Source organism: Dryobates pubescens, chromosome Z (assembly GCF_014839835.1).
Source record: "Dryobates pubescens isolate bDryPub1 chromosome Z, bDryPub1.pri, whole genome shotgun sequence".
Lineage (NCBI taxonomy): Eukaryota > Metazoa > Chordata > Aves > Piciformes > Picidae > Dryobates > Dryobates pubescens.
The window spans coordinates 32835903-32863593 of NC_071657.1; the positions used below are offsets into that span (position 1 = coordinate 32835903).

A 27691-nucleotide genomic window follows, 5' to 3' on the forward strand; every position below is an offset into this window, starting at 1 on the left:
ACTGGTCTTATTGGGAATGCAACTTCACAATTTAGTTTTCTCTTGTAGGCTCCCTGACACCATGCAGTTTTATTTTTCTGATAGCTCACTGAGTCAGTAGAATGATTTTTCTCTCTCTAAAACATTCGCAAGTGCTTGTTTACTCCAAATCCAAGCTCTGCTGCTGCTCCTCTCTCTTTCCTGGTAAATCATTCTACCAGTGGGCAGCGTGCAATGGTGTTTCCAGGACACAGCATTTGGGATGGCAGATGGAGAGTGAAGAATCTTCTAACGGAGGCAGGGAACCGTGCTAATCACTCCTCTGCCCACTTCAAGAATTGTTCATTTACAGCATCCATTGCAATCTGTTGTATTTTAAAAACTGCTGTTGATCCTTTTTTTTTTTTTTTTTTTTAATTATATTAATATGATATAGTGTCCCTTTCCTTTCTGGAACTGAACTGAGCTCAGCAGAGCCATACAAAGACTGAACTTTGCCCTTATGTTTTCTGAGGATAATAAAATGAGGTGAGGAACTGCCAAGGATCTTTAACTTAAGAGAGCTGGACTGAGAGTACTCACAAAACAGGCTAGAAATTGCCCTACTTGTAGTGCAAGACTGATAAATGGCAGATAATCTTATATGGAGGAAAAGGCAGTCTCATTCAATTACTCTAGTTTTAAAGGCTTTCTAACCTCTAACATAAGATGTAAGCAATGCACCTGGTTTATAATTCTCACACTGCTTCCTGGATGACAAATAAATTTAATATGCCTTTGGATGGACTGCTTATAAAATCAGGGGAAAGCACAAACACAGGAGTCTGCCCTTTGGGCTAAATTAACCCATGTGTGTAGGTGTATCTGAAAGCTCTGCAAAACTATAAAGAAAGATCTGGGCTTTTCCTGAAAGCCTCTCTTCAAGCTGTGTACGTGTAATGAATATACCTGAAGGCAGTATTTAGAACAGTATTCTCAACACACTCTTAGAGACAAAAAGAAATAAAATAAATGCATGCATCGCTGTAAGTGCAATATAATATATTACAGTAAAAAGCACAAAACAAAAAACAGGGGGAAAATTCACACAGTACTCATTGCTCTGAAAAACAACCCTGCTTATTATATAAATGCTCATAACGCTTTGATTCTTCTAGTTTCAGGCACTCAAAGAGGAGAATTTACGACTCCTAGTCAGTCATTTCCCTCAAAAAGAGTTTGATGGCAACAATCAAGAAGAATTTATGAAACAACAAACAGGAGTTGTTGTGGTTACATTTTCCTTTCAGTAAGCTATGCAATAAATTTTGCCACTCAGTCTTCATAAAGCAGTATCTATGTGGGGAAAAGCTTTAAAGAATGCTTACCGGATCACCTCCAGATGCAAAGGAAATAGACTGCATGTGGTGATTTGCTATGATCTGTGTGAATCAGAAAGAACAGGCATGAATCAGTAGGTTTTCTTACAGTTTACCTTTCGATTTCTTTTTTGGTTTGTACAGGGGAGAAAATCCAAAACTAAAATCAAAATGGCCTCTGCATTTCACCTCCAAGGATTGCAAAGAGTAGCATGATAATATAAACAAAGTTAAGGTTAAATATATCTGTTCTGGTGTTCTTTAAAACCTGCCAGGACTCAGCACAATTGCTAAATGTTCTCAGACCTCTAGTGAACCATACTGATCTGTCATACAGTATATTTGGAGAAATTTTAATGAAGTTTACTTTCTTTATTACAGGTAGTAATGAATGGGGCAAAGGGTCATATTCATCAAAATACTTTTCTGCTGATGCCACTCTGGTGAAATCAATAAAACCATGCCAATCTGCATACCAGCTAAGGACCCTAACATTGCTTCCAATACTTACTGTGTCATTTGATGTTTCAAACAAAAAAAAAATGCACATGCATTGTATGTTTGCAATATGCAACAGAATTTTGAACCTATATGCAATTATGTATTGTGGACACAATCTCAGGCATACTCCAGGGCATTTCAAAATTCAGTGTGTTTATCTACCATTTGCCATTTTCCTGGGAAGCAACACATTTTTGTGAGCATCTCATAAAAGGAAAACAGCTCCGCTCCACTGCTATTCTGAGATCTGACTTCAAAAAATCTTTTAATAATGAAGTCATTTAACAACCAAGCAAGGAAAGATCATTTGAAAAATAATTTCACTTGATAATTTGAGCCACGGAAACTATGACAAATAATTTGTCCTGTATAGAACATGCCTCTTATTTAGTGTGTCAGAGCATGTCACAATAAAAATTTGGATCTTAGTTGGTCACTTCAGAGAGGGTTACCACTTACTCCAGAAAACCATTCTGGAAAAAGGCTAAAAATATATTCTCTGGGTTGTCTTCCCCATCCTGCATCTTAAAGATCTGAACTAGTGACTATCTTCCTTGTAAAGAAAACAGCCTGATACTTTTCTCTGGATCTTGCTGTTTCACTAAGCCAGAGAGTACTTCTTTCATGTAGAGTACTTAATTTTCAACACTCCTACTTGTCCCACTAAAGCCTCTTAAAATGTGGTTAATTTTTAAGTGTTTGGTGATGAACCATTGTTCCCTCCCTCATCAGTGAGGATTTGCTTCTCTTTTCCTATAAAGAATTGATTCTAAGAACTGAGATGAACTAGTGAAAACTTGTTACACTTTTGATGGTCAATATTGTCTTTATGTTCAGCACCATTAAAAAAAAAAAAAAGTCTTCAGATATCCTCAAAACTTTTCTTTTCCAAATTGTAAGAAAAATCAAAAATGCCTGAAACCATCAGCTCATGTCAGACCCTCCTTTCCCTCCCTGTTCTGCCCCCCTCCCCCCACTTTTCCCCCCACAATTCTGCAGCTAAACAGTTTCACTTCACTTAGTATGAGGTAGGGGTATTTCCTCCTCCCCAAAAAATACTGAAATAAAGAATGGCAAATTACCATCATGTTACACTGCTTAATATAAAATGATTTGCTAATGTTGCTGCATAGTTGAGAAACATTTCAGTCTACCCAAACCCACATTTTTAACAAACCAGCCCACCAAGCCAAATCATCTTCCATTTGTCTCTGCTTAACGCGTTCAAAAAACTGCTGTTCAGGAATACATGAAATTGATTTCCTGCTATTTCAAGGGCCAACACCACTATCTTGCCTCTTCCTTCCTTTCAGCTCCTCTGGGAAAAAGAGGCTAATACATAAGTTCACAGACATCATCCCGGGTGGAATCTCAAAGAGCAAACCTGCTGAGCCACACTTATTTTCAAATTAAATGCTTGGTGCAAGCAAGAAACAAGGGAGACCACAGCCAAACTGGAGATCTCCAAGAAACCAGATGTTTCCCATGATTGCAGCACTTAGACCAAGTCTATCTCAAAAAGAATTACGTGAGAGAAAGATAAACAGTTTTGTCAACTCAGAGGAAAGGCAAAATCTCTAAGGGAGGATTGTTTCCTGGGATAAACCGGTTCTCAATTTCCACCCTAACATCAGCTGAAGACAAGGCAACTTTGAAGGTTTGGCAGTTTTCTAATAAACCTAATTAACGTCTAGTTCCTTTGCTTCTGAGTGGGGGCAACTGTGAAAAGCACTGCTGTGTATACTCCATAATGAGGCTCAAACTACTGCAAACAGCCATAATTCTGCTTCCACAGTCAGTGCTTGCTGTAGAAGATTATGGTGTTTTCTAAATAAGGATAAGAATGAAGATAAACCAGTGGAAACATAATAGTAACAGTAAGCTTTTTAACAGACAGTGCATGTATTCTTTCTTATTCTTTAATCCTGAGACTCCAAGAACAGCAGGATTTTTTTTCTCTTTTTTTTTTTTTTCTTTTGCTTTTTCTCTGTAGCTATAGCTGTATCTGGGCAGCAAATTGTGTGCCCTAATGCAGTGTGTGGCTCTTAGCAAATAGCACAGCAGTGACTATATGACTGTCTTCTTTCTCTTTATATGTACCCTGAGCAAGGATTTTTCTCATCTCATACATCATTCATAATCCACTGCAGTGATTCCCCAAAGTCTGTCTGTACCTCCAGCACAATGAAGGAGAAGAAATGTGCTGCTCGGAAAAAGCTGCCTTCTCTCTCTAAAAGTCTAGCATTTCATTGCACTCCAAAATCCCTGAGACTTTATTCTTAGCAGTGCCTCTGGAATAGATTGCTCTTCAAGGCTCTAAATGTGAAGAACGACAATGAAATTGGGGTTCCACATTGAGTCCTTTAGTCATTTACTCCCAATGCATCCCCTCTAACACTCTGAAAGTTTGTAATCATACCCAAGAAGAATTCCTACAAACAAAATACGCCATTACATGTCATAGGCCTTTTAAGAACAAAACCAAGCTTCTTGAAACATGGCAAGAAGGAAATCATTCCTCACAGCTATTTTGAATACTGGAATAAACTGTGACCCCTACAATGCTTTATGTCCCTTTTTCATTCATTTTATAGACATTGTTGAAGAGTAATAACTTTAAACAATTGAGTATTTGGCAGATAGCAAACAATTGTGCATCAGGCTGCTCATCAAAATCCTCACAAATTAATACAGCAGTTACACTCACCTGTTTTGTATCAGGAGTCATTAGGTTTAAACTGGTGGTGGAGATGTTCAGCATTATGCTCATTCCTGCAAACTGAAGATTGCTCTTTCCCAAGATGCTAGAAAGAATTTTGCTTGGTGGCTGTAATAGCAAGGGGGGGAAAGTACATTTATGTTCTCTGTTTATGTAGGATGACCACTGTATGCTGGGTTGCCTGTAATCTTAAAGGCTTCTAAAAAGTTGCTGTCTTTTCAAAGATCATTTCATTGCAATATGTGTTATCCTCTGAAGATTATTTCTCATTTACACTTTTACTAGTAGTAGTAGTTACTGCCACTAGTAGTAGTAGTAATAATAATACTTCACAGGGAAAAAAAAAAACCACAACAATAACAACCAACTAAACCAAACCAAACCAAACCAAACCAAAATGTTAGATAGGTATTCATCCATTCTTGATCTAACCAGATAGGGAGGTTGTGAGGTAGCAAAATGTCGTCTTCACCAAGGGACCAAATGAGCAGACTAAGATGTATAACTGAAGTCAGTACCAGAAAATGGCATATGAAAACAGCTTCCACCTCTGAAAAGAAATCTGGGATTCTGATGATACTGGTGTGATACTCACAAGAAGGAAAACAGTGCTATTATGCTTGTAGAATTCATAGCAGCAGGTAAAACTCAGACTTAAGTTCCCTGTGCTGGGGTACCACATGCAGCTATTGCTCCTAATTCTGAGAATAAGTATAAAGTGTTGGAGTATAATAAGGAGGATGTAAAAATAGTGAACATGTTGGCAGGACTTGCTATACATCTTAGAAGGTTTAGTAGCAATAAAAATTATGCTGCCAAAGCTAAATTTACAAATTCACCTTTGACAGATACGGAGAACCACAAGGTTGGGTGAGCCACCTTATTTGGGTAACTGCAACCTGTGCAAAATGAAGCAGTAATAGACCAAGTCCTTCTACTCACTGTGTTTGCACTAGGGAATATTTATGCTGATCATTAGGGTATAAAAGCAAAGCTGTAACTGGAGTCAGTGTTTTTCTGCGACTGTATTTGCATTTCTCCGAAGCTGCCTGCAAGCTTGAAAAGTTTTGTCCCTAGCAGAACGCACATACATATGCTTTACTCCTTAAAGCTTACATTAGATTAATTTCCTTCTGTTTAATTGACTAAAAATACTCTACCTATATATTGTTCATATGTAACATTTGTGCTACACTATCTTAACTTTGTCATGTTACACAGATAGTACTTCAATAGCTTCTCTTTAAAACAAGCCCTAGTTTCCTTTCTTTCCATGAACCTTCTTGACTCCCAGTTTTTGCCTAAGTTTCACCTGCCCACAGCATGGGAAAAAGTATTAAAACGTGGCCTCAGGAATGCATGTCACCTTAACCAAATTCATACGCCACTAATGGCGAAAACATAATAGAAGTACACACTGGCAAAAGACTCCTTTTTTCAATATTTATCCGAAATTCTGTAGCTGGGCAAATTTTCTTCTCAGACAGTACACTTACTTTAAAAACACAATTTCTTTTCAATAACCAACAAGTACCATTGCTTCTAACCCAGTTATGTAGCAAAGTGTCTCACTGGTCATGTAGGACGCTGTTTAACCTACTTTTCCAATTATATTTTATGTCATTTTGCTTTCCAAAGAGAAATATATTTTCCTCTTTACTTGCAAGTCTAAAAACAAAATCCAGAGAACTTAGAAATGTCAATGAGATAAACTGGGGGGTGGGGGGAGAAACCACAGCCGTCATTTCCAATTACACTGAGGCAATATGTTGTTGCATATGCCTTATTTTACCAGGATAATATTCTCTGTTGCAAACAAATTGCATTTCATCCCATCCCTTTCTGCTGCAATTCTGCCTAAATGATTGAGCGATAGAGCAGTTGGAGAAGCAGGCACATCTTTTCCTTCACCTGCTCATTCGCCTCCCGTGCTCAAAACCAGACAAGGGCTATAGTTAACTGATTTCTCTACTCCTTCTGCTAGTTCACATTAAATCCCAGCTTTGCTAGCAGGCCCCTGGAAGAGCAGGCAGTGCAAGACAGTTGAGAGCAGTCAGTGCAGGAGTTGAGCAGAGGCTTCCTCCACTCATTGTGTGCAGATCCCACCACACAAGAACTGAAGCATGGTAATATCCATGTCAGGCCACTGCCCACTGGACTCACCACCACGTCTGGCTACTTAACACTGGCCATAGGTGTTTATGGAAAGAAGACAGAGAACAGAGCATCACCTAGTACGTTCTCTCTGTTTCCAAAAACCACTAATTTCCAAAAATTAGTTGTCATCGGTAGAGTTGTGCTCCAAGAAGAGTTCTAGTCACTTTCAAAACTGCATGATTTTGTCCTCTGCAATAGATTCCAGTACCTATTTCCACAATTTATTCATGCATTTTACAAAAAAAGGTCAGCCTTTTATCTTTATTTTAAGTCTTCCACCTGCAACCTACAAAAGAAAGAAAAGGAAAAGGAGGGGGTTTCTACAGTAGGAACCTAAAGGTAAGCCATAATCTTTATCATAGGTGTATTTATACTTTTGGATGCCTATAAATGCAGTATACAAGGGGTGAAAACAGCCAATACTTTAAAAGATTAATGATATGCAATTCTCAAAACTGCTTTAAAGTCACCTGCCTCCTGTGCCTTGGCTCTAAGAAAATACAGTAGCTGTGCTACAAGAAAAGATAAATACCTTTCGTTTCTTGAAGGCTCCTTTGGCACCAGGCACGGCTTCACAAACACGACTGATTGCTTCCCTGAAGAGACAGAAGAAGGTTTTATAGTAAATGAACGTGTGAGTTTCTTCATTATATTTGAAATGCTCTGGGAGAGAACAGCTTCAGCCTGTATTTCTGTTCATAGGTGAGGACAGTAAGATGGTCAGTTAGCTCCTTTCTCAAGGCTAATCCAGGCTCCATTCAAATTTAGATTGCTTCAGAATGAAGCGGAAGACAGTACTTAGTCAATGCTAATGTAAGAAAAAACGTATCTTGAGAACTACAAAAGATACTTTCTTGCACTGTTAAGAAGACCTATTCTCACCACAAACTAGAGTACTTGTCTTAAGGCCTTTTTTTAAGTCTCATTTTGGTACTTTATTAAGCCATGAGAAATCTGACATAGTCTTTAATTACAGCATTGCTTCACACCCTTTTTATAAACACTTCTTCTGATGTAAGGGGTAGTAACTACAATTTTTCTCACTACTGTACTGTGCGCTTTTCCAAGCCACTTGGTTTTAGATACTATCAGAACCCTAAGACATTCCTGGTAACATGCATGTTGTATACAATACATGCAAAGTACAGCATTTTGGCTTATATTTGCTCAACACTACATGAATAATTTATTTGTGACCCTGTTTTTATACTGAAAGGAAAATCAATGCCATTGACATTTTGCTTCAGTTTTCCTATATTGCTTCACCCTTTCCATTGCACTCTGGTTGAATGAAATCAATGCATCCTGAAATTGAATTTCAGTTCATAGTCTTTCATGGGAGTATAACTGTATGCTAATTGAAACTTAAAATCACAGTGCACAGATCTTCTAGAGTCTTTCAGTATTTAACAATTTATCATCTGAATAGTCAGTCTGGTCAGTATCTAGAATTTGCTCCCCATGCACGCAGAGACCTTCTTGTTTCCATTAGCTACAAAGTTGTAATAGACCTATCTTGTTGATACTGTAAGGCAGAATAGTAAGTTGTACAGAGACAGTAAAGGTGACATCGAATCTTGTTATACCATTTTGAACATGGAGTGAAAATAACAGCACATTATATTTAGGCCTAAACCCATGCAAATAACATGTATTTTAAGAAAAAATAAATTAAAACATACATATATACCCCCAGAGCAAACAGAATGGGAGCTACAAGATAAATAAAAGGCAAAATAATCAAAATCTTGAAACATCACCTTGATAAAAACAAATTATTTTGATTTTATGCCATTCATGTGCAGGATGATATTTCAGCTATGCATTAGGTGAATGCACAGGATCAACAAGCAAGTCAGAAGGGAAATGTCATATACATGTCAGTATTCGGTATACAGTGGCTCAGAAAACGTCACAGATTTACTCGGCTGCAATCAGTAATCACTCTATATAGTTATGCCTTGAGTGCTTTTACCTAGGGCCCAATTCAAAGTTTGAACCACCTGAAAAAAATGAATGAATATATTATTTTTTTGGAGCTGGGTGGTTGTGGGGATGGAATAGACCTTGCAACAGGTTTAAAGTCCTGTCACTCTGAAGAAGCATCAGATTTATAGCAAGAGAGAGCAAAAAAAAAGCTTTCAGACACACAATCTTTTCTTCAGGTCTACAGGAGAGCTTGGCTGTTCCCACACCTTGTCTTTTCCTTCTTTTCTTTTTTTTCCTTTTTTTCTTTCTCCAGCTACATCTGTTCATGTAATCAAACTGGCCTTCACTACAAAGCCTGCCTTGCACATGCCCCCAGACCATCACAACTACAGCAGCACTCCATTTCACAGTTCAGTGCTTGTATTTATTTCCCACATTTATCACAATGTTTCTTTGACCCCAAACAAGTGTTTTAAAGTCACTACTAACTTTTCTTACAGAGCAGGAAAAAATCAAATTCTTTTAAAAGGCAGCTCCAATGAATCTTAGAAATGCAGCACGACAAGCATCACATACTGTGACAGACATAGGTTATTCATTAAAATGTAATCACAAAACAAAAATAGTATTCGCCATCAGAAACACCCTTCTTTGACTCAGGAAAAGCAAACAGACATTACAGAACCACCTCCTCAGACATGTTTCTGAGCTAAAACTCTTGGTTTCCCATATCTTTCTCACACTGGATCAAATCCTTTGGAGAAAATGGGGTGGGAAAACCAGGCCTCTGGATGTCTTGAACCCACTGCTGTCTTGGCTGCAAGTTGATGACACAAAGGCACCACCACATTTTGTCATGTTTGTCACCTCCAGTGGTCCAACTCAGATTTCTCACAGAATTTTGCTTCTCACAAAAAGGACTTTTGTTTCAGATATATGAACTCTGCTTTGGGATAAGTTTACCAGTAACTTCATCTTCCTATTTGCCTCCACTGTATTCTGCCTCTAGCAGCACAACAGTGCAGGTAAGACGTAAATAAAATTTTCAGGCCACCACACTTGACAAAAAAATATTTACAAGCTCATAATTTTTCTCACATTAGGCTGGAATTTGTAGTGCATTTCCTACGACCTCTTCTGCCTTTCTGCCTGCCAGCTCCTGATAATCAGACATGAAGTGCGTTACTCAATGTACCCATCCAACTCAAGGACCTTGTTGATCAAAACTACCACTTGAGTGTAGGTGAGGGAATGCATCAGCTGAAAAGGCTGGAGCCCAGAGCAAAGGATTAGCAAGGTAGCCTTGGTAAATGTTTGTACACCCTTCCTTTGCAGAATGGGGAAACCAGTAACCAACTCAAAACCTAGGATATGCACCCTCTCACTCTGTAAAAAAAGGGTACAAATTTTCCAGTTCCTTTTCAGTAAAATACCTTGGTGTTTCCTGAATTTGGTGTTTCCAATGTCTCCAGAAAGACTGGAAGTGAGGAGAAGGGCCTAGGAAAGGTGCCAGCTCATTGAGATACATGTCAGATGAGGCAGAACATCTGAACTTAAAATTGACAATTCTTTTAAATTAGATTTTTTAAAAATCTGTGAATACTAAATGTACACAAGCAGCTCCAAGGTTTAAGTTAACAACGCTTTTGGTGGAAATGCTGGGAGCTTCAGAAAAAAATATTCATAGAGCAATTTTGTGTAGGCAAAGTCAGAGCACTCTGGCAGCAACTCTTTGTGTACCCGCAACAAAAGGCACAATAGTTTTCTGACCTGGGAGTTAAGGAGTCATAAAGACATATCTGACAAAAAGGAGAAAAGTGATGGCTGAATACCTTCACAGATATGCACTTCTGCCAGGGGAAGGTTCCTGGATGTCTCTGTTTAGAATATTCTAGATTGTTTCGGAGGGTCTTTACACAAAGAGCCTGACAGCGTGGAAATGAGATCCCTAAAGACTTTTTTCTGTCTTCTGTTCCCAGGCAGCACAGGGCAGACATAAGCTCTTTCACAGCAAACAAAATTTGCAAATGCTTCTGCAGCATGAACACCTGAGCCACAAATCAAGCCCAGAAATATACTGCTGCTAGATTAAGAATGCTGTTACCTGACTTCCGCATGCAAATGCTTGTGTAAGAAAGGCAAATGCAGAAGTTCTGGACACATCTGCATGGCTAAACAGTTGCAGAGTTTAAAAAAGTTGGATGTGACTACATTTGTTTCATTTCCACTCAGCAAGCTATGTGACATGGATGCACATTACACCTTTCTAAGCCACATGCTGTCTCATTAGCAAGGCTCTGATAAATACCAGTGTAGTTATCTCTTGTAAAATTAGCTACTGCACTGTCTGCAGTAGGGACCTCATGCTGAGTTCCAAATCTGTCCAAGAGTATTTTCTGCTTTGCAGATGATCATACTGTGGAGTAATTTTCTTGGCAAAAAACATGTTGTGTATTTTCAATACAATTTCAGCATGAAAATGTATCCAATGAAGAATTGTCAATATCTATTTTCTGAGGCAGACCTAGTCTGTTTTAAAGTGACTTGACATCTCTCTCAGACAGAAAAAAAATAATATTTTACATTGCCATTTTGTTCAGTTAAAAAGTCTAAGGCCCTGATATTCTTCATAGCTTTAGTTACATTTTACTCTGACCACGCAAATCTGTTCTTCTGTGAAACCTCATCCCTTTATGGGATACCTTCTCTTGTTGTGGTTATAGTTGTGACAAGACGTAAAACCTACAAATATTCCCTTCTTAATATCTTCTAGTATCCTATAATTCCTAGGCTCATCTTTGCCACTTCCAAAGGGTAGGATTTCACACATTAACAAACAGACATCGGAGGATGAACATTTTTAGTGAAAGCATGACATGTCCAGAAGAATTGAACAGGAGGCTCCTAGTTACTTCTTAACAGTATTAGATCCTTGCCAATTTTTAAAAATAATTTGTAAACCATTACCAAATGTACTGGTATCTGCTGAGGAGAAACAGAGTTTACAGTAAAAAAATAAATAAATAAATATATATACAGAAAACAACCAACCAACCAAAAAAAAACCCTTACCCACCTTGCTTCTGAAAAATACAAAAACAGAGGCCAAAGGTGCATTGTTAGAAATCCATTTAATAACTGTTCATTTGCAAAACAAACAGAATAAGCATGTGCTTCTTGTAGAAGTACAGGTGACATTCACAAGCTCTGAAGACTAAATCAGTATATTATTTTTTACAGAACTTTAAACACCAACCAGCAAACTGACCATGTCTGGAAGATGTAGGGCTTCAGAAGTAGCTAAAGACAACAGAATGGATAAGATTGAATAAGGGGAGGCTAACTGCTGGGTGTGGATGTTTCCTGCATTAACGTGCAGGAAATACCCCTTTATGGGAGCTCCCTCCGAAAGTGGTTCAGAGACCAAGTGATGCCATTTGTCACACCAGTCTGACTGAAGTGAAGTCTGTCTTGATGACAAAAGTGATGGAAAGCCTGAAGAGAAGGTTTATGGAATAAGGCAACATCTGAAGACGTGGTTTGCAAGCTGTCATCAGTCATAAGAGCAAGGAGATGATGACTACTCCTTTTCTTCCCCTCAGCTCCTTATCTTGTTTCTTGAAACAGAGTTTTGCCACGTGTAGGAAATCTACAAGTAGAAGATGAAAAGAAGCTGGCCAACTTCATTTTTGGTTTATTGAATAAGTTTATACAGTAAAAAGGCTGGCTTTGGCAACTGTTAGACTTAAGAGCATGGCATGCTATTTAGTACATATCTAGTATTTACTGTGCAGTATGCAGTCTCTCCAGTGTTTTGTATTCTTATGCTCCAGCATCTTCAATGTGAGACATCAGTCTGCTAAGAGAAGTCAACATACTTGATAGGACCCTTTTGATTTTACTGCCAAAGAAACTTTGTATCCATTGGTACACTCACATCTCTGCTCTCAGTATTTACAGGTAATGTAACTTTAAAGAATACTTGAGGCAATTTTAGTACAGCTTGTCCCTTCTTTTATAACATGCAAATGATTTTCAGAAACTCAGTTTCATTCTTCTTACTGATCTTGACGACTTCTTCCAATACAGTAGTTCTGAAAAAAAATGGTCTTATTTCTAGAAATGTACAAGAAGACTGTTCATCCAGTAGCACATTGTTTAGATCAATCTCTTCACTCTGTATGCACAGTCAGATTCATATTTAGCCAAACTGGCACAAAAGTATCCATTTTTTCCTTATAGATATGGCTAACGTGTGCCATCAGCAAGCAGTGTCAAAAAGACTTACAGCTGCTCCGCCAACTGCTGAGAGCACAATCATATATCTGCAATCAATCATTATTTACACTCTGACCATCTTGGTCCAAAATTTGGGGTACCTTTCAAAAAGTCAGTATCTTAAAATTCTGGTTGCAGCTTTTATAGGGCTATACAAAACCTTGGTGTTGAATGCATGCCTGCAAAAGCCTTCCTTCTGCACAATCCTCCATCTGCCAAGAGCAAAGACAATGATACAAAAAAAAAAAGTACTTATAGATTTACACCTCTTGGGTAGCTCAATCTTCTAACTTCTCTTATGACAGTTAGTCTCTTTTCCACCTTTCTTATCTTTACAATGGTTTATCTTATCTATTTATATATATATATGTGTGTTTATTATCCTTGTAATCCTTCCTGTTTATTCTAGTAACAGCCAGGGAAATGGAGAGAGAGAAACTAAAACTGTCTTCTGTTCCTAAATCAGGATCACAGTAACCTCCAAAATGGGGTCCAGCCTCAGGTGATTTACTATAGTCTCTTCTCTCTCAAAGACTACCCCATAGCACGTATTTGAAAGGAAGGCACAGGAAACCTAACAAAAGTAAAATTAAAAAATTTAGTCTAATAAATATTTTTCTCTAGCCTCTAGTTGGCTTTATGTCTAAAGCAGAACTTTGGAGATAAATATCTTACAAAACTTTTTATTAAAGAATTAAATTTCTAACATCGCCCTTTTGAATAACCCCATAAGATATATGACATCTCATAAACACACAAGCTGCATTTCTCAAAAAGGACCCCATGCAATGGTGGTGAACTGTCTTCTGTGACTGGACATGTGTGATGGGTTATGCCCAGCCTGAAAGCAAGGCAGGGGGAGGGCTTGTGAGAGCATTGCCCTCCCTGGAGGGGGTTTTCCCCCTGGGAAACTGAGTTAGTCTGTTCCACTCCCCTTCCCTGTCCAGCAAGCCTATAAAAAGGAAGACACTGCAGCCATTAGCTCTCTTTTTGGCTCCTGCCTTGCCTGGATGAGAACTACCGCTTCTGGCTTCCTGCTTTTTCTGCCACATGGTCAAGCCTGGTCCTCTCCCTGCTACATCTGCACCTCTTCAAAGGACTGGTGTTGTATTCTTATTTTCCCCATCCATCCTTGTTCCTTACCCTTGTGAACCCTTCCTGTTATTGTGCTTTTTATATATATATATTGTTTAGAGAAAATTTTTTTCCTCTCTACTTCCAAACCGACTCCAAAATTATTTCTTAGTGGATTTGGCCCCTTCCTTTTTTTTTCTCTCTATTGGAAAAGAGGAGAGGGGAAACGGGGGAGGGCTTCTCAGTCTTGCCCCCATCTATGCTCTTAAATCCCAGTTAAGGCTCAAACCACCATAATATTTTGGCACTCCAATGTAAGTCTTGGAAATTAATATTCTATTTGGAAAGTAATACTTTGTTTGAAAGAAAGGGATTGGAAGTAGAGATGTCAATTTTGAAGAATCTGATGTTCCAAGCTTTTGCATGGGTCTTTGGTTGGATCTTTTGGACCCATATCTACAAATGAATAAATTACCATGTGGTGTGGTTAATTACAGAGATGCTGCTCAACTGGATAAAAACTTTACCAGTGCAGTTGGGCACGTACCTCATGAATTCTTTGAATTTTACTGGCAGTGGTAACTTCTCTCACATAGGAAATCTTCCTGAAACAAGCTACAAAACCAACATTTTGTAGGGGGTAGATAAAAATATCTGTGATGGAAAATTGCCTTACTTTACAATATGCTCTATATGCTTAAATATAATGCTTATAGGGGTATTTGCTGTGACCATGCTGGGTGGGGGAAGAGCTAATTCATTAAGAGCTCTTTGGAGAGTGATAAGGCAGTCGTCTGTAAGCTCTAACAACCGTCTGGGTGTGCTGTGAGCATTGTAAGCACTGTACAAACACAAAGAGGGAGGGGTTGGGTTGTAATGAGTGTGCCAGATCTCAGCCTGAGCCCCAGGCACAAGGGTTTGCCCCACCACCAGCCGTTCCACATTTAACCCCTGATACTCCTGCCCATGCAGTTTCTCTAGCACCTGTCACCACATGCAGGAAAAGAAGGCAAAAATCATCTCCAAGTGCAGATGGTGAGGAAGGAACATCTGCAGGGCCTAGCACCTTGCAAAACCCAGCAGTGGATGAGGAGGACTCAGATCAGGAAACAGTAACTGCTACATCTCTGCCCAGAAAGGAATTAAGGCAAACTCATCTGGATTATGCACAGAAAGAGGATGAGCCAATACTAAGCTGGGCCCTGAGATGCTGGGATGAGAGGGTAGACATGGTGGACCTGGATAAAAGGGAGGCAAAGGTTTTAGGCTCCCTGGACAAAGAGTTAGCCAAACTCAATGGAACACACACTTTCTGGGCCTGGATACATATAATACATATAATACATATAATAAACCAGGTTGGAAGAGACCTTCAAGATCATCGCGTCCAACCAATCCAACACCGCCCAAGCAACTAACCCACAGCACCAAGTACCCTGTCAAGTCTTCTCCTAAAAACCTCCAGTGATGGCGACTCCACCACCTCCCCAGGCAGCCCATTCCAATGGGCAATCACTCTTTCTGTATAGAACCTTCAATGCCATAAAAAGCTGGTACCGCTCAAAAGACGACCTACCCTGGGCCCCAATTAGATGGACAACTATGGAACAGGGCATTCAGTATCTGAAACAGATTGCTGTGCTGGAAATAATTTATGGGGATGGCCAGCTCCCTTCTGACCCAGATGAGGTGCCCCTGAGATGACCCTTTGTAAAGAAACTCACCCAGGGTGCACCTCAATAACATGCTCACACATTAGGAGGGATACCCCTGACTGGACAGGATGGAAGCCCTAAAACTGTCTGTGAGTTTGCTAATGATTTAGAGGAATATGAGGACAATGTAAATCAGAAACCCCTAATCTCAGCCATAGAAACTATGGCTAAAGACATCATCAAAGAGATTAAGACCTCCATGTCTGAACTGAAAAAAGGGAATGATACTTCTTCTTTCCCTTGTGTTTGGGGTGGCAGCTGTAGAGACTGCAGGGAAAGAACAGCTGTCTATTATGCCCGAGCTGTCAGATGACCCCTCCGTAGTGGGCAGCCATAAGGTGCAGGATGTGAAGTTACCTCTCGCCTCTCGCATAGTACATCGCAGGCAATACAGGACTAACAGAGACTCTCCGCACTCCATACACCAACTGATTTGACAACTGGAGAGACAGAAGGTGATCAGCGAGGCTCACTCCCCCTTCAACAGCCCAATATGGCCAGTGCAGAAGGCAAATGAGGAATGGAGACTGACTGTGGACTACTGTGGCCTGAATGAAGTGACTCCTCTGATCAGTGCTGCTGTGCCAGACATGCTGGAGTTCCATTACAAGCTGAAATCGAAGGTGGCCAAGTGGTATGCCACAAGTGACATTGCTAATGCCTTTTTCTCCATTCCCATTGCAGAAGAATGCAGGCCACAGTTTGCTTTCACATGGAGGGGAGTACAGTACCAATGCAATTGGTTGCCTCAGGGCTGGGTCCATATCTCAACCATCTGCCATGAAGCTATCCAGACTGCCTTAGAGAAAGGTGGAGCCCCCGAGCATCTGCAGTTTATCAATGACATCATTGTGTGGGGTCAGAGGGCAGAGGAAGTTTACCAGAAGGGTAAGAGGATAATTGATATCCTGTTGGAGGCTGGATTTGCCATAAAGAGAAGCAAGGTAAAAAGGCCTGCCAGGGAGATCCAGTTCCTGAGTGTTTGATGGCAAGATGGCCGTTGCCACATCCCTCAGGAGGTGGTGAACAGGGTAGCCACTATGGTGCAACCCACGAACAAGAAAGAGACACAGTCCTTTTGGGGGCTTGTGGGCTTCTGGAAAATGCACATTCCCGGGTACAGCCAAATTGTGAAACCTCTCTTCCATGTGACAAGAAAAATTATTTTGTGTGGGGACCTGAGTAGCAGGTAGCATTCGATCAGATAAAATGAGAGGTGGTCCATGCTATGGCTCTGGGACCTGTTGAAACTGGACCAGAGATTAAGAATGTGCTGTACACTGTGGCTGGTGAGAATGGTCCTATGTGGAGCTTGTGGCAGAAGGCTCCTGGTGAAACCAGGGGCAGGCTCCTAGATTTCTGGAGTAAGGGGTACAAAGGCTCCAAGGACAACTACACCACAACAGAGAAGGAAATTCTGGCTGCCTGTGAGGGTGTCTGGGCTGCCTCTGAGGTAATTGGGACTGAGTCACCTCTATTTCTAGCTCCAAGGCTTCCAGTCCAGACCTGGATTTTCAAAGGGAGAGGCTCAACCCCATATCATGCCACAGATGCCACCTGGAGCAAGTGGGTGACCCTGATAACTCAGCAAGCTCGGATGGGGCGCTTTGAATGCCCTGGCATAGTGGAAGTGATCACCACCTGGCCAGAGGGTGCTGACTTTGGAATGCCACCAGAGCAGACTGTGACCCATGCTGAGGAGGCTCCCCTATATAACAATCTTCCTGACAATGAGAAGGGCTATGCTCTATTTACAGATGGGTCCTGCCAGCATGTAGGAGGGAAGCAGAGATGGAAGGCAGCTGTCTGGAGCCCAAAAAGGCAAGTGGCAGAAGCAAGGGATGAAGAAGGGGAATCCAGTCAGTACGCAGAGGTAAAAGCTGTCCAGCAGTCCCTGAATATAGCAGAACAGGAGAACTGGCCAGTGCTGTACCTCTATACTGACTCCTGGATGGTAGCCAATGCCTTGTGAGGGTGGCTGAAGGAATGGAGGAGGAATGGGTGGCAAAGAAAAGGGAAGCCTGTTTGAGCCACTGACCTGTGGCAAGAAATTGCTGCCCGCCTGGACAGGATGCCAATAAAGGTGCAACACATTGATGCACACATCCCCAAGAGCAGAGCCACAGAGAACCACCAAGCAGATCTGGCTGCTAAAAACTCCCAAATAGACTTGGACTGGGAACACAAGGGTGAGCTGTTCTTAGCTTGCTGGGCCCATGACACTTCTGGCCACCAAGGAAGAGATGCCACATACCAGTAGGCTCAGGACAGTTCAGTGGACATATCTATGAGGGCCATCTCACAGGTTATCCATGAGTGTGACATCTGTGCTGCTATTAAGCAGGCTAAGCACATGAAGCCTGTGTGGTATGGGTGGAGGTGGTCAAAATATAAGAACACAGGGGCCTGGTAGACTACATCACCCTTCCTTGGTCTCACCATGGCAAACAGCATGTACTGATCATGGTGGAAGCCAATACGGAGTGGCTGGAAACCTATCCAGTACCTCATGTCACTGCTTGCAACACTATTCTGGGCCCAGAGAGACATGTCCTGTGGAGACACAGCACCCCCGGGAGGATTGAATCGGACAATGGAACCAACTTCAAGAACCATCTCATAAGGGACTGGGCAAAAGAACAGGGGATTGAGTGGATTTACCACGTCCCATCCCATACACCAGCTGCAGGAAAGGTTGAATGCTACAATGGCTTGCTAAAGACCACCCTAAAAGCCATGGGGGGGTGGAACCTTAAGGAACTGGGAAAGACACCTAGCTCAAGCCACTTGGTTAGTGAACAGCAGAGAATCTGTGAACTGAGTTGATCCTGCCCAGTCCGACCTGCTGCAAACAGTGGATGGAGATGGAGTTCCTGTGATTGCTGAGAAAAACCTTCTGGAGAAGTTGGTGTGTGTTTTCCTTCCTGCTGGTGGGGGCTAACCAACCCGAGGGGTGGTCTCTGCTGAAGGGCCTGGTCACACATACTGGGTCATGTTAGAAACTGGGGACGTTCAGTGTATCCCACAGCGGAACGTGACTCTGGCTGAGAGGGGATGAACTCAGAGGGGGCAACACACATCAATGTATTATAATCACTGTATAATAATTATAGCTTGTTCAAAGTTTTTTCTCTCCTAGCTTAATACCAGCCTAGCATCCAGCACTCAACATGAACACACCACACACCAATCCAGAGAGCTCCTGCGTCATCTCACCTGCACCTGTTCCTGATGTCCCTACAGCAATGGACTGTTCCCGATTTTTCCTTCCCTTTCAAAGCTGGACTGATTCCTGATTCTTCTCCACATCCCTGCCCAGATAAAACACCACCTACACTGACCAGCACCAGAGAGGGAGAGACTGCCCTGAGAGAGAGCAAACTGGGATACATAGGGACTTGCATCAAGGATTTGAATACCATATGGCATGATTGGATGAAGGGGCTGTGACAAGAGAGTGGAAGTGCAACAGAGGGGTGGCTTGCAGGATGGGTTATGCCCATCCTGCAAGCAAGGCAGGGGGAGGGCTTGTGAGAGCATTGCCCTCCCTGGAGGGGGTTTTACCCCTGGGAAACTGAGTTAGTCTGTTCCACTCCCCTTCCCTGTCCAGCAAGCCTATAAAAAGGAAGACACTGCAGCCATTAGCTCTCTTTTTGGCTCCTGCCTTGCCTGGATGAGAGCTACCACTTCTGGCTTCCTGCTTTTTCTGCCACATGGTCAAGCCTGGTCCTCTCCCTGCTACATCTGCACCTCTTCAAAGGACTGGTGTTGCATTCTTATTTTCCCCATCCATCCTTGTTCCTTACCCTTGTGAACCCTTCCTGTTATTGTGCTTCATATATATATATTGTTTAGAGAAAATTTTTTTCCTCTCTACTTCCAAACCAACTCCAAAATTATTTCTTAGTGGATTTGGCCCCTTCCTTTTTTTTTCTCTCTATTGGAAAAGAGGAGAGGGGAAACGGGGGAGGGCTTCTCAGTCTTGCTCCCATCTGAGCTCTTAAATCCCAGTTAAGGCTCAAACCACCACAACATGTCATATGAAAAACATGCAAATTTCTTATCCCTTAATTTCTCCATGTAAACAAGCTGCTAGGTGCTATCAGAGGAACTTGAGAATATCTCTCTTTACAAGGTGCTAGGCTGCAGTTAAGTTTTCATTGTGATTTGATTTTAAAACATGTTGAGACCAATTTACCTTCTGCTTCTGCAGAACCATGTGGAGTCACCAGCTTTCTGAAAAGACAGGGTACATCTATACCCATAACTGCTTCTCTGACCATTGACTTTTATCTCTCAACCTCTCCATCCCCTGAGAGGTTCTTTGCTTTCCCACAAAGGCAAGTGTGATGGAGAAACGGAATTAATAACTCTCACTCAGGCTTTGCATTACCATACATTAGTCAATTAATCCAAATACTGGTTAACGTTTTCCCCACTAATACTATATTGAACATTAAAGATTTCAATGTGTGGTGGTGCTATGCCTTTAAAACTTAGCTGCAGACTTTGAGCAGAAAAGTAGAAAAATATAAATAAAGTACTATTGGGTGTAAAAAGGAAAACAAAAGATTGTTCTAAACAAATTAATCGGGTAAATGTCCAGGATAAGAGGAGCTGTACCATAATAATTCTTTCCCTTTTCTCTTCTCTTCTGATCTCAGCGGTTTTGCTTCACTCAGGAGAGATAATGTGCTTCTGGCTGGTCTTGGATAAGTCCAACCCACTGCTTCTCTCTCCACTCCTCCCTTGGGATTGGGGGGGGGGGGGGGAAGGGGGGGACGGGAAGGGGTGGGGGGCCAGTGGAATGGCTTCTTTTGTCTGGGGGGGTGTTTGTGTTGTTTGCTAATTGTAAATATCTGTATAATATTGTAAATACTGTATATTTTGTACCTATTCATTGCATTCCATTGTAGAGTGTAGTTTTTGCTTGTAAATACAGCTTCATTTGCTTCTAATTGAGTTGGTCTGGCAAACAGTTAATGCTGGGGGGAAACTTTAACCCGCCACATTACAAAAAATAATTGGTGCCTATTCAATGTGGGGCAATTGCTTGCTTGATTAATTCCTGCTCAAATTAATGAGGCAAAAGGAAGCTATTTCGGGTTTTGTGGCATTTGATATATTCTGCTCTGATGGTGATTTTATATAGATGGTGTGTGACAATGATGTTTGATAAGGTGGGAAGATATTTGGCATATAAACTGTTCCTTCGGCTTAAGTACAAGCTGAAAATGCTGTCTGACCGCTGCTTTGGCTTACAAAATATGACAATTTAACTGTAACTCTGCCCACAGAGATACATGAATTCAGCATTCCTGTAGCGGGGAGCTATGTAAGCAGCTAGGATTCCAAAGTAATTTGTTTGCTATATGTGAATCTGCTATTGGTGATTATAGTTGTGTTAGTGGCACTGCTCTGAGTGAGACGTGCAGCAAATAGGTGTTCTATTTTTAGGCACAGCAAACGCAGATGCCGTAGGGCTAGTTCTAACTCAAATGCAGACATTTCTACTGACGACAAAGATACAGAAACAGGGCAAACAGCTGGAAACAGGGAGGCAGGAGTTAATGTTAAAGCAGCTGTGAATGAGACAGGCAGCAATTCTGGAGTTCAGCCAGCGGGGGGACAGACGCAGACCACACCGGCAGGGCCAGCACCTAAGATGGTGGCCACACTGTCAGCACCAGCAGCTAAGATGGCGGCCGCGGCTTCATCGGCAGCCATTAACGAGGCACAAACACTTCCTCCCACAGCAGCAGGAGCCATGGGGGAGTTCTGCAGCAGCCACTGGGTCTCAAAGTCCACCTGCCAGTGATGTTTCTTGGCAAACTCCTTCTGCTTCTGCAAAGTCTGATGTAAATTTGAATGCAGCTCCAGTTAAACAAATCATAGCTTTGGATAAAAGGGGCAGATGCAAGGCAAATGGAGAGGCAGAGGAACAGCAAAAACAGCAGAATCCCTCTGCTGCTCAGTCTCAGGGACCTTCTTTTAAAAAGGATCCTTCTGAGAATGGAGAGAAAATTTGCCTTAAAGATATAGCTGAATTACTGAGCCCATCAGTGGATGGTGGAGATGCAGGACAGGATACAGGTTCTGGTAAGTCAGGAGCTAATGGAGGTGCTTCTCAACTTAAAGAGGTCCTACAGAGCATAGCAGCAGGATTGTGGGGACAGCATCTTCAAGAGGATGTGATTGATGAGGAAGAAGATGGCATCCAGACAGCAAATGCCCCAGGCAGGGAGTTGGGCATGTGAGAAAGGATTGCATTAGAGGAGAGAATGAGCCAATTCTAACCTGGTTAGGAGGATGTTACGATACAAGGGCGCCTACTTTAGTAGTGGGGGACAAGTCAGCATCTCAGCTTGGAACCCTCTCAAAAGATAGTGGAATAGATAGGCATCTAGGCAGGTGTCTTGGTAAGGTTTCTCTGTTGACACGCCGTTTACTGGCAGCTTTTATGAGGTACCCATCCAGAGATGACCTTCCATGGAACCCTAAGCCTTGGAACACCATGGATGAGGAAATTAAGTGCTTGAGAGAGTTTGCTGTGAGAAAAATGATGTATGGAGACCATGGTACTCTGAATCCTGATGAAATTCCTGTGGGAACAGGTCTTGCCAAAAAGCTCATCAAACTTGCTCCTCCTAATTCTGCTACTATTCTGGCAAGCAGAATTGTGGCAAGAAATTATGGGGGAATGCCTCCTACCGTCGGCCACTCCACTGACCAAATGAGACAACTGGATGATGGTCTCACACGTGTTTCTTTGGTTTCAGCCATTGAAACTCGTCTGGAGAGATAAAGAATTGCATGAAAGAGCTGAAGGAGAAACTTAAAACCTCCATATCCAAATTGAAACAGGGAAATAATTTCAGTTCTTCTTCTTCCAAATGGATGCAAGTTTCAGCTGTTAGAAACAGACATCATCCAAGGAGGCCATTCCAAAACAGAGGCAATCATGTGGGAGTATTTGGATAATTCTATGTGATCAGTTTGGCGAGAATATGAACAGATGTGATGGTCAACCAACTTCTGACCTTTTCAGGAGACTAAGGGAACTGCAGACTGGCAGAGCCTGAGGTAGCAATACCAGAAGAGTTGCTGTTACTTCCTCAGTTTCCCAGAACAACTCTAATAGCTCCAACAGTGATTTCACTCTGACACTAGATGCTGCGCTAATTGCACATGCGGATGTATTCCACGTAATTAGGGGTGCCCTGCCTCCTGACAGGGGAAGGAGAGGGATAATGAAGACAACAGAATCTATTGGAATGTGTACATTCAGTGGCCTGGCACTTCAAAATTTCAGAAGTACAGGGCCTTGGTTGACACAGGAGCTCAGTGCACCATATAACCATGAAATTATCAGGGATCAGAGCCTATAACTACTCTGGGAGTCACTGGTGGATCTCAAGAGTTGACTAAGATACAAGTTGATATAAGTTTAACTGGTAAACAGTGGAAGAAACATACTGTTGTGGCAGGACTTGATGCACCTTGTATTTTGGGAACTGATTTTCTGAAAGAAGGGCATTTCAAAGACCCTAAGGGTTACAAATGGGCTTTTGGAATAGCATCTGTAGAAACTGATGGAGGAAAGTTAAGTTGTCCATTACATCTGAGCTTTCAGATGAGTCCACAGTTGTGGGACAACATGAGATATAGGATATAAAGTTGCCAGTTGCTTCTCAGACTGTGCATCACAGACAATACAGAACCAACCATGACTCTTTGGTACCCATTCAAAACCTGATTTGTCAGTTGGAAAGTCAGAATGTCATCAGCAAAGCTCATTCACTTTTCAACAGTCCAGTGTGGCCTGTGCAAAAGCAGAATGGAGACTGGTGTCTGACAGTCGACTACCAAGCCCTGAATGAAGTAACTCCACCTATGAGTGCAGCAGTACCAGATATGATGGAACTCCAGTATGAGCTGGAATCCAAAGAGGCCAAATGGTATGCTACCATAGACATTGCTAATGCGTTTTTCTCTATTCCCATAGCATAGGAACGCAGGCCTCAGTTTGCCTTCACCTGGAGAGGAGTCCAGTACAGTTTTAACAGATTGCCTCAAGGCTGGGTTCACAGCTCAAGCATCTGTCATGCATTGATCCATGATGCTCTGGAGAAAGGTGGTGCTTCAGAACACATCCAGTTTATTGACATCATTGTCTGGAATAAAACTGCTGAAGAAGTCTTTGAGAAAGGTAACAAAATCATGGACATTCTTTTGAAGTCAGGTTTCACCATCAAGCAAGACAAGGTGAAAGGACCTGCGAGAGAGATCCAGTTTCTGGGAGTGCAGTGGCAGGATGGACGCCGACACAATCCAATGGATGTGGTAAACAGAGTCTCTACCATGGCAAATCCTACGAACAAGCAAGAAACTCTATGTTTCTTGGGGACAGTGGGATTTGGGAGACTGCACATTCCTGGACACAGTCAGATTGTGAAGCCTCTGTATGATGTGACTCGAAAGAGAAACAGTTTCCAGTGGGGTCCTGAACAGCAAGCTGCCTTTGACCAAATAAAGCAAGAAGTCATCCAAGCAATGGCTCTGGCACCTGACTGAACTGGTCCAGATGTTAAGAACATTTTGTACACGGCTGCAAGTGACAGTGGTCCAACCTGGTGCCTATGGGCAGGTGAGACATGAGGACGACCTCTTGGTTTCTGGAGTCAAGGTTACAGACATTCAAAGGCAAATTATATTCCAACAGAGAAAGAGATTCTAGCTGCCTATGAAGGAGTAAAAGCTGCTTCTGAAGTAATTGGAACTGAGTCACAACTTTTCTTAGCTCCTAGACTACCAGTTTTGAAACGGATGTTCAAATGTAAAAGCTCTACACCACATCATGCCACAGATGCCAACATGGTCCAAGTGGATGGCTCTGATAACACAGAGAGCTCGAATGGGAAATCTTGAAAGACCTAGTCTGGTGGAGGTGATCCCAAGTTGGCCTGAAGGCACTAACTGTACTAAACCTCCAGAGGAGAGAGTAACTCGTGCTGAGGAAGCTCCTCCTTACAATGACCTTTCTGATGATGAAAAGAAATAAGCTTTGTTCACAGAGGGTTCCTGTTTTCTTGGGAGCAAGCAAAGGTGGAATCTCTCCAGCTATCTCTTGGCACAGCTGAACCTGAGAGATGGCCAAAGCTTTATCTCTACACCGACTCATGGATGGTAGCCAATGCTCTGTGGGGTTGGCTAAAGGACTGGAAAAAGAATGGTTGGCAGAGAAAAGGAAAATATATTTGGGCAGCTGATCTGTGGTAGGACATTGCCGCTCGAATCAAAAGAATTCCAGTGCAGGTGAGACACATTGATGCTCACATTCCTAAGAGCAAAGCTACTGAGGAACAGCAACACAACCATCAGGCTGATTTAGCTGCAGGAGTTTCTCAAGTAGACAAGGACTCTGATCTTGATCTCGACTGGAAACACTGAGGTGAGACGTTCTTAGCTCGGTGGGCTCACGATTCGTCAGGACATCAAGGCAGAGATGCAACCTACCAGTGGACTTGTGACAGATCCATAGACATTTCCATGGATGCTATCATGCAAGTCATCCATGACTGTGACATTTGTGCTGCTGTTAAGCAGGTAAAGCAAATTAAGCCCTTGTGGTATGGTGACCGATGGTCCAAGTACGAAGTATGATGAGGCCTGGCAGATTGCCTACATCACTCTGCCTCATTCTCGATGTGGTAAGCAGTTTGTGCTTGCTATGGTAGAGGCAAACACTGGATGGTTGGAAACTTATCCAGTTCCACATGCAACTGCATGCAACACCATTCTCGGTCTGGAGAGACAAATCCTGTGGAGACACGGAACTCCAGAGAGGATTGAGTCAGACAACGGAACTCATTTCAAAAACAATCTTGTGAAGAACTGGGCCAAAGAGCACGGCATTGGGTGGATATTCCACATTCCTTACTATGCACCAGCTGCAGGGAAGATTGAATGCTACAATGGTTTGCTGAAGACCACTCTCAAAGCCGTAGGGGATGGATCTTTGAAAAACTGGGAGAAACATCTAGCACAAGCAACCTGGCTGGTAAATAGTAGAGGTTCAGTGAATCAAGCTGGACCAGCACACTCAGATTTACTGTGAAAGGTAGAAGGTGATAGAGTTCCTGTTGTTAGAGAAGACAACATGTTGGGCAAAACTGTTTGGGTATTTTCTCCTTCAGGAGAGGCTAAACCTGTCCAAGGGGTGGTTTCTGCTGGAGATCCTGGTCACACTTACTGCGTAATGCAAGAGAATGGTGAAATTCAGTGTATTCCACAAAGAAATCTAACTTAAGCTGAGAGAGTTTAAATTCAGAGTGTTGTACAGATACAATATCGTGCCCAAAGGAAGAATCCATGAGGAATCTATGGTGCATGAACCCTGAGAGCCCTGAGAGCCCTGAGTTACCTGAGAGTCCTTCTTCCTTTTCCTCACATTGTCTGAGGAGAAACAAACTGTTTTCTGTTTTCTTGGTTTGGGGCATCTGAATCATCTACATCTGAGATAGTCAAAATGGACTATGAACTTTATTTACTTGTTATGGTAGATATTGTTTTAGATTAGATGGATAGTATTAGCAGCCAATGAAATTGTTTAGAAGGGGTGGATTGTGATGGTTTTAGGCTATGCCTTTAAAATTTAGCTGCAGATTTCGAGCAGAAAAGTAGAAAAATATAAATAAATCACTATTGGGTGTAAAAAGGCAAACAAAAGAGTATTCTGAACAAATTCATTGGGTACATATCTGGGATAAGAGGACCTGTACCATAACAATTCTTCCCATTCCTTTTCTCTTCTGATCTTGGCTCTTTCTGCTTCACTCAGGAAAGATTATGTGCTTCTGGCTGGCCTTGGATAAGTCTAACCAACTGCTTCTCTCTCTGATCTTCTTTTGGGACCTTGGTGGGGGGGCAGTGGAACAGTTTTCCACAGTCTTTTGGCCTGTGGGGGGGGGTTGTGTTGCTTGCTAATTGTAAATATCTGTATAATATTGTAAATACTGTATATTTTGTACATATTCATTGCATTCCATTGTAGAGTGTAGGTTTTCCTTGTAAATACAGCTTCTTTTGCTTCTAACTGAGTTGCTCTGGCAAAAAGTTAATGCTGGGGGGAAACTTCAACCCACCACACAATGCTAAGCATACAAAATCCTATTTATTCTGACTTATTTCTGTGCTGATGAGAGCTAAACTAGGAAATGTAGATGACTCTCTTATGGTATCAGGCAGTACAGCTGTCATTGCTTCAATTAGAGCTGTCTCCATTCAATTCTAAGAATCTTGCTGATTTTCAGATGAACTACACAGTAGTCTGCACCCTGTGCTTCCCAGATTTTTGGCCCTGAAGTAATTCTCCCAAACACTACCCGCTAAGCACTAACCCACATCCAGAGTCCATGCAGCAAAAAGCAGGAATGAACCACACTCAGTTTCCAAGCAAAAGAGCATGTTAAGGAGGAGACTGAATACAGAATTCACTGCTGGTAGCACATTACCTATACATCCTCAAAAATCACAGGGGAAATATTCTTCCTTTACAGTGTCTTCCATCTTCTTTTGCAGTGACGCTTGTTGACAGTGAATTTCTGTAATGAACACAGATATGGTTGAACAAAATGCTGTATCAACAGAACCTCATTCATATTGTTTAGCATTGGACTCAAAAACAGCTCTAAAAAATGGATTTCCACCATCTCCCCTCCAGAAGCTTGGGATATTTGCATAAATGGATTTGGTTTTCATGAAGTTCAAGACCCAAATTTGGAGATCAATCTCTTTCAAATTGTTCATCCCAACAGAATTCATAGAGAATATTGGGATCAGAATTTGGATTTGGGTCCACTGCTAGTATGAAGTCCTCCAATTTACTTGCTATTAACATAGTATAGCATGCAATCGAATGTATTACTCAGCATGGGGAGGTGCAACTTTCTGAAGTTGCATGCAGCAAACTGACTACATTC

At 41.8% G+C, this 27691-nt stretch overlaps 1 protein-coding gene across 3 annotated transcripts in view; it reads right to left on the bottom strand.

The window, feature by feature from the left end:
* Window positions 1–27691, bottom strand: part of SHC3 (SHC adaptor protein 3) — a 67055-nt gene that overhangs the window by 19191 nt on the left and 20173 nt on the right. For all 3 annotated transcript variants that reach the window (XM_054177893.1, XM_054177892.1, XM_054177894.1), the window contains 3 exons: window positions 7247–7310; window positions 4546–4665; window positions 1347–1400 (listed from right to left, as the gene is read on the bottom strand). In XM_054177893.1, the coding sequence (XP_054033868.1) occupies window positions 1347–1400; window positions 4546–4665; window positions 7247–7310 (238 nt within the window). The remainder of the gene's footprint in view (window positions 1–1346; window positions 1401–4545; window positions 4666–7246; window positions 7311–27691) is intronic.